Below are 14,613 nucleotides of genomic sequence, written 5' to 3'. Positions count from 1 at the left end.
CGCACGTTTCATTGCAAAAGTTGAACTGCTGGACACAAGATGTCTCCTACTTTACTGAAAAGTCCATTCTCAGTGTTCAAGGCTTCAAGTTTCCACATCACACTTTCGTAAGTTGCATACTGGACCACGATTGGCCCCAAACTAGTTGTGATGTCACAAATCATGTTCATAGACCCCTTAAACTCCGATTTAAGGTGAGCACAGATACACTTTCTTTCTTCAGCAGATGTGTGTGAAACATCCAACTTAAGGAAATAGAAGAAAAATACATATGTGACTGGAGGGGGACTGTAAGCAAATGACATAATGAGGAAACAGGAATATATGTTTGGTATGAGTGATCTGAATCTCCTAAAAGAAACTGTTATCTCTTGAACCCTGTCCTCCTCTCTTTCTCAGAGTCGGGTGGATCTAAGTTCACTATAGGGAAGTCGGTCTGGCTGCTGTGGGCTTTGGTCTTTAACAACTCTGTGCCTGTGGAGAATCCCAGAGGAACCACCAGCAAGATCATGGTAATCACTTCACCTCACTCACTCACTGACTGACTGACTGCCTGACTAATCAGTGGATTGATTTGCTGATTGCTCCATTGTTTAATTTATTTAGTGGTTAAATCACTGGTAAACACATAGCCAGCGGTAATTTGATGATTTGCATTTAAAAAAAACAAAAACAAAACCTGTGTGAGTCTAGGTTTTTTAGATGTCTTATAATCTTTGTTTCAACAGCATTTAAAGGACAATATGTTTGGCATATACCTTCATTGCATTAAAATATAGCTATAAAGTTCTCTTGTATGTAATCTAGATGTCTAAAAACATAATTTCCCACTATATTCAGCCTCGTTTTGACATCTAGGTGTCTTTTTAACTAGATCTTTTTTAACTCATCAATGCTTCCTGGGTAGCATTAGTTGTCAATTAAGTTTTTTAGTTACTTTAATAAACTATATGACTATTTGATTGGTTTATTGACTTCATACGTTTACTGACAAGTAAAAATATAATATACCACCACTTCATCTACAACTTTTAATTAGTTTCAGGTGTTTCTGTCCCACACACACCAACATTAATTTGCATCATAAAAACACAAACTAAAACTCACAAGCTTCATAAGCCGGTGCAATCAGTTTGAGAGTGTTTTTTTTTCACTTGTTCATTTAATACCTGCTGTTTACTCTCTGCCCTCACGACATGAAAAGAAAAATCAGTTGAACGCCTCCTCCCTAGTTTTGTGTAGACCCCAGGAAGAGTAGCTGAAGTTTTCTGCATCAGCTAATGGGGTTCCTTATAAAATCAAATCAAATCTTCTACTGCAGAGTTAAGAGCCACAGGAGGTGAACAACTCGAGGTGTCTTCCTCTTTTCTGCCTGTCTGCTTGAGTTCTTTTCACAACAACCCTAATCATCTCAAGAGCTCATTAACTGCTCAATAGGCTTTTACAAGAGGGGGTCAGAAGAGAGAAGAAAAAGCTGATTCTTTTTTAGTTCTCTTTTCTTTGCAAATGTTGTAGTTTTTAGTTAAACAGCTGGTTTGTAGGCTGTGTGCAACTCTGCAGTTAGAGCACGACAAACGGTCCTATAGCACATCCAACCTTTTCCCCTTCATTCAACTATAGAAGAGTTTTTTTTAAATACACTGAAGAGACAACTGTGTGAATGTTTTGATTTGACAACAGCATCACTCTAAATCTGATCTATTGCCAGTTAAAATATCTGCAGGTAATTACTTGCAAAAAACTCCCAAAAAACCAAAAACAAAACAAAATAAATCTAACCTTTATAATAAAGGCTTATTCTCCAAATGACCTCCATTCATTAGTTCATTTTTCATACCTGCTTAAACCTATTCCAGGTCATCAGTGTCTATCCCAGCATGCATTAGATGGATAATTGACAACCGTGTATTACTGATATTATACATTAAAGTTTTAATAGGTCTTACATTGCTCCAAGGGTCATAAAACACACCAGGGAACCATTGTAAACCAGGAAACCGTCCTTCAACCCTCACGTTAGGACGAATCCTCCTGCTGAAGTGGGGTCGTATGAGGTACTTATCCACAGTTAGTGTATTACTGGCAGTAGATTTGGGTCGGCACACTCCCAGTTTGGAGAAACAGACAGGAGTATTAGCATGGAAGCTAAGCAATGTACTGCTGTGGATGGGGACAGCAGCCAACTAAATAAAGAATATTTAGAATATTTTCACCTCCTTACCTCACTGTCAGACAACCTTTTACTTTGGTATTATGTCTTCTCCAAATCTATACAACCCTTCTTCAAAAAATACAAACTATTCCTTTAATCCTCATACTTTTTTTTTTCAAAATTACACCTCAGTTGCCTGAGCTAAGAGTGTACATTTTTCATCTTATTCATTAAGAAAATTATGCAAATGAATTGTTGGCATAAACACAGAGTACTGTGGAAGCAAATAGCCCCTTTCATCACTGACTGCAAGTATAAATTTGATATTAGTACTAATCCATATTTCTCACTTGCTTCCTGGCTGGATGTGTTAACAGTGCAGCATCTTACAGAAATAAAAGCAGCACTTATGAACAGTGAAATGTCTCGACACCAAACCTTTCAAAGGATCTTTTATCTGTGCTACAGAAATGCTTGTACCCAGATCCTTTACGAAGAGGCAATACCACAATGTAAAAAATACCACATTACAGATGAAGGTCCTGTATTCAAACATTTTCTTAGGTACAAATAAATTATGAAAACTGTACTCAAAGGACAAGGATGGAGATATTTTACATTTTGGTTATCATCATGAAATGTGTTGGAGTGAGCCGAGCTTGCTGTTCACCTGGGTTTCCAACCTTTATGCTTTATGAAGCATCAAATATTTTCATATTTTTTTTGCAATGTACAAGTAACTACAGCTGTCAGATACTGTAAACGTAATGGAGTATAAAGTATTTCCTAAGTTAGCGTATTGCCGCCATCATGGGAAAAAATATTGTTTCTTCTTATAACGAGAAACTTTCCTTTTCATGTTATAACAAGATATTTTTTATATTATTCTGAGATATTTTCTCATTATTAGTAGGTACCAAATTATTTAGTTTTTACAAGAAACTTGTAATAACAACGCATCACTTTATTTTGTTATATCACAAAACATCCTCATTATCTTACAAAATGGACATTCCTCATTAAAACAAAGTTTTCTTGTTATAACATAATAAGTTAAAATATCTTGTTTTAACGTGAAAAGTATCTTATTAAAACAAGAAAAGTTTCTTGTTATAACAAGAGACTGAGCCGTAGTATAAAGTAGTATAAAATGGAAATACTCCAATAAAGGACAAGAACCTTACATATGCACTTTATTTATGTATTTTTATTTATTTATTTATTTGAGTGCAATGTTTAAATGCATGTGCTTTTTCCACTTTCCACCACTGGTGTTGATTAAATATTTGACATGGATGTAATATTCATATGTATGACTGTGACGATAATGCTATGGCATGAAGATGTCAGGAGGGGAGTGCAAGAAAAAGAGAATTTCCTGGTAAAGTGTGACTTTATCATCATTATACATTTAAGTTCAAGTAGAGAAGGACAAATGCTGAAGTTGTATTGACATTTTTTTAAAGGCTGAAGTGTCATTCTGACAAATAAGACTCTACCCTCCAGGCAAGACAGAGCTTCAGCAGAGCTATGAAATGCCAAGAAGTGAAAATAATGTCACTGGAATCTTAAAATACTTCCATACCTGACAGACTCAGTCGTCATTGATCTTACTCTACCTCACTCCTCCATCAGGTGCTGGTGTGGGCCTTCTTCGCTGTCATCTTCCTGGCCTCCTACACTGCCAACCTGGCTGCCTTCATGATCCAGGAGGAGTACATCGATACAGTGTCGGGACTGTCAGATAAGAAGGTAGGGAGGGAAGGAGGGAGGGATGGAAAGATGGATGTGATGGGGTTGATTGATGGATGTATTCATAAACAGGTGGATGGCCAGACAGACTGATAGATGAGCAAGGAATTTAGCTTAGTTAGGAGTGACTTTAAAGTTTCCATAATGTCAAACTTTGAAAATAAGAACATTCAAGGCTTTTGTTAACCTTTAAAAGCAAACAGAAACAGACGAGAGAGGGAACAGAAATGAAATCTTCCTACAAAGGTTGTTTTGTTTCTTCTAAAACGGGTGGATAACTTCAGAATAGCTTGAGTTCACAGAAAAGAAGTGAAATACTGTATATACTCCCTCAAACTCGTCCCTCTGCTTGTTGCCTACTCTTTTATTTCTCAGTGCAGTTTCAGCAGAACTCACAAAACTGTATCCTGCTGCACTGACACTTTAAAAGCTCATCTGTTTTATCAGACTACCCCTGTAGCAGAGAGGCCCCTCTTTGAAAGTGAAGACTTTGAATCTTTGTAGCAGTTCATCCTGCGGCAGTGTTCAGCTCATCTCCACCCTTTTCGTCAACCGCTCATTCACTTCTCTTTCCTTTTATCACTTAAATCTTCGCCCACCTTCTCTTCTCGTACAGTTCCAGCAGCCGACAGAGCAGTACCCGCCGCTTCGTTTCGGCACAGTGCCAAACGGCAGCACAGAGGAGAACATCCGCTCCAACTACCCCAACATGCATCAGTACATGATCCGCAACAACCAGAAGGGTGTGGAGGAGGCCATTGACAACCTCAAGACAGGGTAAGGCGAAAAGTGAATCGAGCCAGTGGCGGTGAAATACTGATGAGTTTCAAAACAACTATAGCAAAGAGAAGTAAAGGAAATGAGGAAGCTTAAAGTTATAATCCTTAAGATTTTCGTGAAATCTGATTTTTGATATTGTTTACGGTCAGCAGTTTTTCTGCAATAGCCATTCAATGTATGTAGTAATACAGTAGTCAATAATTAAAAGCATAATAACAACAAAAACAGGATTTTTAAGCCTCTTTCCACTTTTACTCAAATACAAATACAAATACAGATAATTTTGCTGCCTTAACAAATACAAATACAAATACAAATACAAATACAAATACAAATACAAATACAAATACTGGGCTCTCTGCACATTCCTACTATGCACTTTATTTACATATTATTACGTAATAATACAAATACTGGACTAAGAAAAGTAAAGGAAATGAGGAAGCTTAAAGATATTATCCTTGAGATTTTCATGAAATCAAACCTGATTTTTTATACTGTTTACGGTCAGCAGTTTTTCCTGCAATAATCATTCAATGTGTTTAGTAATATAGTAGTCAGTAATTACCTCTCTATATAGCAGGTTTTATTGGTAGTGATTCAGTTTGAATTCATGCACACAGACAAACAGGAAAACATCCACAGGAAACGAAGCATGTATGTCATTCGAAAATACAAATGTATCTAATTGTTATCCACCTCAATGTTTATTGTTCACTCTCTTCACACTGTGTCACAAATGTAAACAGAACATCCCACTGCTTCATATTAAAAGAGTTCAACTGCCCAGATATGTGGGGGGACCCACAAGAAACACAGTGTACAGTATTTGTCACTGTGATCGCAATTGTTCTTCAAAAGGGCATCAACAAAACATGACAAAGGTCATTTTCAGTATTTGTTTTTTGTCAGCTGTTAGATGAAGAGCTGCAGACAACAAGCTGCATACTTCTAACTTCTCAGCAAGATAATCTAACTTTATGTACCCTGCTGTTGTGTAGAAACTACTTGCTGCTGTGTGCAGCATGAAATTATTTCTGACTGAACAACGTTCATCTGTTTGGTTGCAGTGTAAACAGATTCACCAGTTTATCTTCTGTTGTATTTATGATGAAGTAGCTGTTGCTCAGGGAGTGTTTGCTGTATGAAACAGCATTTGTTGTTACTGTTGCCAAATCGACCAGAACTGTAATTTTCAGGATTACAATTTAAAATGATGCACCACTGGAGGACAGACTGTATTGCAATTTAAAAGGAAACATAAGGATCATCTGTTTTAACTTTTCATAAGAAATGTACTTTACAGTTAAATGTCTGATATTTCTGCCTTTAGTCTCTTATTACATCATATATTTACACTTTTAATACTTAAATTTTTACTGGTATAGGAGATGAAAACCGCTAATTACCCTCACAGGTTTTTTCATGTCACTTCCCTGATTAGACGTCTTCACAGGAGTATGTACTCATCTTGATTGACATCTGTCTGACTTTCCTGTTTTTGTTGCAACATTCACTGCAGGAAAACCTGCGCATTTCATTTTCTTTAGCGTCACATGGAGTCTTTTGACCTCCTGTACAGTAATTACTGGCATATAGCTCCTTCAACCTGAGCATAGGACTAATTAGCCTGAATAATTGAAAACACCTGTGGTGCTGTTCAGATCGCTATCAAGAGGGACCTGATAACACATATCGCTGTGTACAGATATGTGGGTTAAACTGGGGCATGAAAATGGTTTTGTTCATAGCTCTATATGCTCACAGTGAAACAAAGTGAATGACAGCAGATGCTATACAGACATCCATCTCTTAAAGGAAGAGTCCCTGCAAATTAAAGTTATTCTGAGTAAATGATATTTATCCTGTGATGACACATTTCTATCTGAAATCCGAATGGTCTTTTCCAGGATGATAATGCCCCCAATAATGGCATTTACAGGGCTCAATGGCTCACTGAACACCTACAATATGGGAAATTATGGATCGATGTGTTAGACTAAACTCTCCACAGTATTCATTTAATATCAATGAGGCATTATCTGTTAGAAGAAGTTCCACATGTTTGTAGAACCCATGCAGAGGAGCACTGAAGCTCTTCTGGATGCTCGTGGTGACTTATAACATGTTTATGGACACTTTATATCACCCATGTAGTTCACAACATGAAAAGAAGGAGATCTGACTTCCAGTAGAGATTACGGCTCAGTAGGCACATAAACAGCTGGAGGTGCATGTTGCATGTGGACTGATACATTTGTGGAAATGGAAGTATATCCACTGAACAGGCACTTAACAGGCACACTGGTGGTGTGGATTCCCCAGTAGAGAAAATAGAGAATATTGTACAGCAGGCTAAAGTCTAACAAAGTGAAATACAGTATTTTACAAACAACATATTACTACAGATCTACTTCTACTGTCATCCACTGTGAAGTCTTCTTCTTCAATCCTCCTGTAATTCACAAGTCAAAAACTGCAAGTCAACTGCAGCCACACATCTGGCAACAGCACTTACTTTAAATGAATATAGTGTGTGTCATCCTCTCTCCTCTGCTTTATATATATATATTTTTTACTTTTAACTTGAGGCAACGTTGTTGTCCGCAGCTCATTTCAATTACAGAACCCCCCCTTGTCTGACTCAACCTGTTAGCGCATCGATCCGCCTCGCCTCAGGAGCCCAGCTGACTGTTGTAACCTGTGCCACCCTATCAGGATCATAGCTACTAAATTAGGCACGAAGAGAAGAGAAGATAGAAAAAAAAGTACCCTAAATAATACATGCTACCAGCAACCGCAGTGCAGGGGGGGGGAAGATCCTGCCATCTCAGCACCAGCTGCCACTCAGGCGCCTCTTGTCTTCAACAGGGGGGGGTTTATTATCTGCCTGTGGGACCACAAAATACACAAAGCACTTGCCATAAAATATACACTAGCTCATCTTGTTTGAAGTGGGAGGGGGAGGGAGGTGAGGAGGAGGAGGAGGAGGAGGGGGGGGGGGGGGGAGTGATGTTAGTTGATGCAGATGAGAGTTCAAATGTTTAATGGGACAAACAAACCCACACGCAGTTTGGAATGCTGACAAGCAGCAGCCGCAGTCCTTAGCAGATTTGACGTACCGTGTTATTAAAACTCCCATGATGCATTCTCCTTTTTATCATCTTTACTCATCCTCCTCGTTTCTCTTACATCAGTTTCTACCTCTCTCGATCTCATTTCAATCTCCTCGTCTCTATCATTACCCGCGCCGCTTATCTCTCTTTCGTTATCTTTTCTCTCTACCTCTCTCCGTCCTGACGTTGTTTATGGAGGAAACATTAGTTTGCGCCGTCAAAAGCAAAGCGGTGAGATTTCTGTTTGATTTAGCTGTCGAGGCGCCGATCATGACCACTCAATCTCTGTCTTATCTTTCCTCTTCGATTCCTCTCCTCTCTTTCTCTCCTCTGACTAACTCTTTCGTTCTTTTTCCCTAATCCTTTTTCCTCTCCTCTCTCCGGCCTCTCCCTCATACTTCATTAACTCCTTGCTCCCAGCTCGTCAACCTTTTTGCCTCTACTTTGCTCTTCCTTCTCTCCTCCTCATCCTTCCCTCAAATCGTTATTTCTAACCCCCCGTTTTCTCTCTTTTTCCTCTCACTCATCTCCTCCCTTCCTGCTCTATCTGCCCCTGCTGTTCACCTCTTTTCAATCTTCCATCCTTCAGCACAGTTTTCCTCTCCTCTCCTCTCCTCTCCTCTCCTCTCCTCTCCTCTCCTCTCCTCTCCTCTCCTCTCCCCTCCCTGTCTCTCCTCCTCCTCCTCTCTTCCTCTTACTTGGGTTGTTCTGTGCAGCTCCCAAGTGCGAATATAAATGGCTATGAAATAGAAGAGCAGGTGTAGTTACGTATCCATCATCAGATACTCTGATATACATCATCAGTCTGAGCTGTTACATTCATTCCATTATTTTATGATGAAGTGTCGCAGCCCACTTGTGGTGTACACCCATCTTTCCTCAATCTGCCTTTTCTGCCTCTACTTCAGTGAGTAATTTCTAGAGATGCTACATTTTTTTTTCTCTTTTGATATAGTTTCATCTATTGATTATTTTTTCTTCAATTAATCAGTTAATCGTTTCATCGATAAAATGTCAGAAAACAGTGAAAAATGTCCCTTTACAAGCAGCATAGTCATGTCTCTGATTGCTTGTTTTGTCCAGCTGTATAGACTGTAAATATGAGTAAATCCCCGTCTTATCAGCCTCGTAGTTAAAAGTAAAGAATTTCTGATGGCTATGACGTCTCCAGCTCGACAGAGAGGATTGCAGAATGGCAAAAATTACCGTCAAAATGGATATTAATGCCGGGCTGTACTTTAATATCATCATTTCAATCAGGAGAGACAAGTCTTTGGTGCTTAGACTCTACAGGGAGATTTTGAACTGAGGGACATCAGTCCAGCAAAATAAATCCCCCCCATGGAGTCCAGACACTGGTGGTGGTGGCTGATGACTTCTGAGACTGATAAAGCTGATGAAGTTGATGCACTGATGAATCTGCGAAGACTTGGCGGTGATGGGGAGGTGGTGGAGTGCACAAAATGGCACAATGAAAGCACTCAGGCAGAGAGAGAGAGAAAAAACATATTTAAAAAGACAGCCGCAGTACGATAGGCTGACGATGAAGGTGTGTCACGGTGATGTTGGTTAGATGTGAACAGCTGATGTCTTAATTGATGCTCAGGGGAATGACAGCAAGGAAATTATGAATTAGCATGCATGAGAGACGGGAATGACAGATGGTTTGAGAAATAAAACAAAAGATAGTGTTCCTGACTGAACTTTGGCTACGCTTCATTTCATAGACTTTCAGCATATTTGTATCATAATAATATGAACATGTTTTAATTTTTACTACATTGCATTTTTCAAATCAGTATTTCTAAACATCTTTTTTTGATTTTCAATTGATAAAAAAAGAGTTATTTATTGTCATCTTGTCTGATGCTGTGCTGCAGTCTGATTGTTCTATATGTGATTTTTCCTACATTTGCTATATTGCAATAGATGCCAATACTTTAAAAAAAAAAAACATTTTTTCTTTTGATTTCAACCATATTGTTCAGTCCTACTGCAGAACCACCACCATCTGCAGTTCAATGAAAGTGACATCTGACTACACAGTTTCATATTATACCTGGTTTAACTTGATAACAAGCAAACGTGTATGTGAGAAAACAGATAACATTGGTAACTGTCTTCAATGATATGACTACAGGGCAGAAATGTTGGTAGCCATCTTGAAATAACACAAGATGTTTTTCTGTTTCTGCCTACATGGAGTTGCAAGAGGAAGAAATATATATTGATCTGATGTGAAAAATATATCCTGGAGATCTTAAAAGTGGCTTCTTCACAGTATTTCGTGTTTTATTAAATCTGTGTGCATCAACCTTGTACTGCTGGACCTTTCTTTGTAAAGGCATTCATAAAAATTCAAGAGAACGGCTACTGAGTCCCACACAATAAGACTGACATTGTGACTTTTACCGAAGTGAATCTAAGTGAGTCTAATTTAGACATGACATCCACTTGTAAAAATCGCCAGCACATTAACGTAACAATGTGCATTTCTGAAAGATGCTGTAGATGGAGATTACCGCAACAATGAGAATAACTGTGAGAATTTTCCAGTTGAAAAAAAGTGAGATTCACACACACTTCACTTGACTCACAGCTTCCCTTGTTGCTGCAGTGCTAGTTCCGGTCTATTGAGGCTATTGTAGGTGGATAAAACTGACATCCCTGCCTCCACTATGAAGAATATTTCATTGTGAGATTATCAAATCCCTTTTCATTGCCCAAGTCATTGTCTCAGTGCTGATTTATCCGTTATCTGTGTCATTTTGCACTTCCTCTGTTGTCATTTAGCTCCAAGTCAGTGATTTCTATTCCTTTACTCTAATTTTTCTCCTTCCTTTCTTCCCTGCAGGAAACTGGATGCCTTCATTTATGACGCTGCGGTGTTGAACTATATGGCCAGAAAGGACGAGGGCTGCAAGGTAAGAAATAGATCTGTCAAAATCTGTCATTTTGTGAGTTGTTCCGGTTGTGCTGCAGTGCACACGTGTTTTCCTCAGCTCTCTGCTTGCTGTATGCTTTGCACTTTCTTCTTGCATTTTCTGATTTCCTCAATATTCTTCAAAGAGAGCTACTACCGGTTACACTGGAAAGTTTCAGAGCCTTACTACAGACTCAGCTGCTAGCCTAGCTTAGCCTAGCATACAAAGCTTCTCCAACCAGCAAAAGACAACATAAAAGCTATGACTCCAAACCCAGCAAAATTAGTAATCTGTGACTGATTGAGAGGATAACATAGCTTGAAATGAAGATTGAAACGCTGCATTAAATAAATGAGGGTGAGCAAGACATTGACTCTGTGGCAGCCACTGCACAAGGTACAGATCTGCCAAATGCTAATGGATGGACAGACTATTATACACAGGATTGCATTGGATGTAGGGCAACCCATCGCAGACTTGGCTGACATACTCCCTTGGATATGTCCTAACACCACTGGATTAGCTGCAGAGGCTCCCAAACTAGCGTTCCCTAATGACACTTCTTACTGGCACCGCATTGGTGCTAGACTGAAAGCATCAACTCCAGCCAGGACTTGGTCTGATGTCGTGCACTGCCCTGGATTAATTGCAGAGGCTCCCAAACCAGCCTCCCCTGATACTTCTCACTGGAACAGCACCGGCGCTAGACTGAAAGCAACTCTAGCCAGGACTTGGTCTGACGTCTGCCGCTGCAGAGGAAAATCCAGCAAGAAGCTCACTCCACCACCTGAACTTTCATTGCACAACAAGTACGATCCTCTGACTAATACTAACTATGTTGAACACAGGGAAGCTAATCACACCACTAGCATTAAGGCTAACCAAATCCTAAAAAATAGCCCCAAAACCATGCACTGCTAGACCGAGGGCCAGAGGAGACACTGCTAACCTCATACCTGAGCCAGACACCATTCTGATTGGAGACTCTGTAACCAAGCATGTAAAAATGTAAATGTGAATAACACATCTGTCAGGGAGTTATTATTATTATCCACACCGGATCCCTCGTCATTCTGTGGAAATGTCCAAGAAAACTGGGTCTGAGATCATGAAAAAAGACCTCTCCCTGCTACTGGAAAAACTGATCGACAGTCAACTGCAACATGTACACATTTCTGAACCAATACCAAATTTTGGGAAAAGAATTGGATCTTTTAGCAGACTCCTTGGCCTGAGTACATGGCTGGCATCAGGGTGCTTCACCCATGGGATAAAAATTATTGGCAATTTCAGTATCTTTTGGAACTGTAAAGACCGCTTTAAACCTGATGAGGTTCATCCAAATATCATTGGATCCAGACTCCTTAGCACCAATCTACATCATGCCCTTGGGATGCTAAACCCAAAAAAGAATGTGTGGATAAGTGCGAAGGACAGTGTATACATACAGAGAGCCTGTATCTCTCTCCCCTCCCCTGAAGCTCTGCTGCACATCACCCAAGGCATTCAGAGGATGTCTCTGAATGCTCAGTCCCAATCAGGGACCCAACGACACCCACCCCGACCCATTTTCTCTACACAGTTAATGTGTAATGGCATTGACTTGGGTGAACTGACATTGTTTGAATATCTTCCTCTGGAACTCAATGCAGAATCATCAGTACTTCATTACATTATGTCGCCCACCAGGATATTCATCACTATTTCTGCAGGAATTCTCAGGGCTGATCTCTTTTGGTGTCACTAGATATGATAGGTTGATCCTGAATGGAGACTCGGACATTCATATTAATAAAAAGAAAAAAGAAAAAAGATTGACTCCAAAGCTTTGAAGCTTATGAATTTACTGGACAACTTTGAACTCACCCAATATGTAAATGAAGCCACTCATCAGCATGGTAACACTCTAGGTTTTGTAATAACAAAAGGGTTAAACATAATATTCCAGTATTTGAACTACCTATATCAGACCATCACCGTGTGTCTTTTGATGCCAGTCTAACCTTAACAAAGACTAAAAGGGAATATTTGGTTCAAAAGAGATTCCTACATGGCGAAGCTGAAGCAAAGTTCTCTAATATTATGAGATCATGTGAGCCATACAGTCATGACTGCTCTTTAAATGACATGATTGAAAATTTCAACAGTATCTTGTCATCTGCTTTAAGGACTGTTGCTCCACTAAAAGTTAATAAGAGGTCAACTGACAGAATCTCCCCATGGTTAAAATATAACAGTATTAATGAGATCAAGAGAATCTGTCAGGCAGCTGAAAGAAAATGGAGGAAAACTAGTTCACTGTGATGTATAAAAAGAAGCCATGACTGTCTATAACAAAGCAATATGTCAATTAGAGCCAGTGTTGCTGCTGATGTAAACACAGAAGATCTCAGCAAATCCTGTAAAAATCATGTAACCATGGGAAAATTCACTTGTATTACATTAATTGAGCTTTGCGAGACTGTCACTGAGTGTTACTCCACCAACCTCATGTATTGACCCTGTACCTACAGCATTTTTAAGCGAGTGTTCGACAGTGTTTCAAGTCATGTCCTGAAGATTATAAATGCATCTCTTCAAACAAGCACTATCCCAGATGCCTTCAAAATAGCTGTTGTCAAACCATTACTAAAGAAATCCAACTTAGATGGTAATGCACTGACCGGCTACAGGCCAATAGCCAACCTTCCTTTCATTACATACCTGAAAAGATAGTTTCAGTGCAAATAAACTCCTTTCTTAAAGAAAACAATATCCTAGAGGACTGCAGCACTGAAACTGCTCTTACTAACGCAACCTCAGACTGAACTCTGATGACAATAAGGTCTCAATTCTTATCCTCTTAGACCTAATCGCAGCATTTGATATCCTACTCAATCGTCTGGGTTGGTCTTTCTGACTGTGTGTTAAACTGGTTCAAAACATACATGAAAGGGAGAAAGTTTTACGTCAGTCTTGGAGATCATGTGTCTGAGGAGCATGACAACTGCTTTGAAGTTGCACAAAGGAGCTGCCTTGGCCTATTATTATTATTCACTATACATGCTGCCACTCGGTGACATCATGAGAGAGCACAATGTATGTTTCCATAGTTACGCGGATGACACACAACTGTACATCTCCGCTGAACCAAATGATGCTGCAGCTATAAACTCCATTACTACCTGTCTTCTGGCAATGAATAAATGGATGAGCAATATTTTCTTGAAGTTAAACGAGGATAAAACTGAAATCTTACCAGTTGGCCCTAAAACAAAAACAGAACTGCTGTTTATTAATCTGGAAATTATCTTAGATTCAGATCTAAGCTTCAGGTCCCACATTTACAAGGTGTTGTCATTTTTCCACCTTAGAAACATAGCCAAAGTACAACCATTTATAAATCAAACAGATGCTGAAAAACAGATTTGTACCTTCATTTCAAGCCGACTTGATTACTGTAAAGCACTTTTTACTGGCCTCCTGGAAAAACCACTGAGACACTTCAGCTAATTCAAAACCTCTGCAGCTCAGCTATTAACCAGAAGCAAGAGGAGAGAACATATTAGTCTAGTTTTAACTGCTCTGCACTGACTTCTTGTAACATTTAGAATTGATTTTAATTTCCCCCTCCTTACATACAAAGCCCTTAATGGGCTAGGACCAAGCTACATTGCTAACTGCCTTGTTAACTATCTGCCATCAAGAACACTGCGATCATCTGCTGCTGGTTTATTGGAGATTCCCAGCAACAGCGAAAGACAATCAGGGATGCAACGCCCCAAAGCTATGGAGCACACTACTGATAGATATCAGGGAAGCCAGGTGACTAAATATTTTTAAAAGAAAGCTAAAAACTCTCACTTTAGCCTTTAACTAGCTACGACTTTCCTGATACAGCCGGAAATTC

The 14,613-nt window shown here is 39.3% G+C and overlaps 1 protein-coding gene across 1 annotated transcript in view; it reads left to right on the top strand.

The window, feature by feature from the left end:
• The window catches only part of LOC121913765 (glutamate receptor ionotropic, NMDA 2D-like), a 153,376-nt gene that overhangs the window by 121,486 nt on the left and 17,277 nt on the right, over positions 1 to 14,613 (top strand). The window contains exons 11-14 of the mRNA XM_042436564.1: positions 400 to 512; positions 3,788 to 3,904; positions 4,521 to 4,681; positions 10,655 to 10,724. Of these exons, the coding sequence (XP_042292498.1) occupies positions 400 to 512; positions 3,788 to 3,904; positions 4,521 to 4,681; positions 10,655 to 10,724 (461 nt within the window). The remainder of the gene's footprint in view (positions 1 to 399; positions 513 to 3,787; positions 3,905 to 4,520; positions 4,682 to 10,654; positions 10,725 to 14,613) is intronic.

This window comes from Thunnus maccoyii, chromosome 15, assembly GCF_910596095.1.
Source record: "Thunnus maccoyii chromosome 15, fThuMac1.1, whole genome shotgun sequence".
Taxonomy (NCBI): Eukaryota; Metazoa; Chordata; class Actinopteri; order Scombriformes; family Scombridae; genus Thunnus; species Thunnus maccoyii.
The sequence above is the reverse complement of the archived record's forward strand: the minus strand, read 5'-3'. Positions and strand labels throughout refer to the sequence as shown.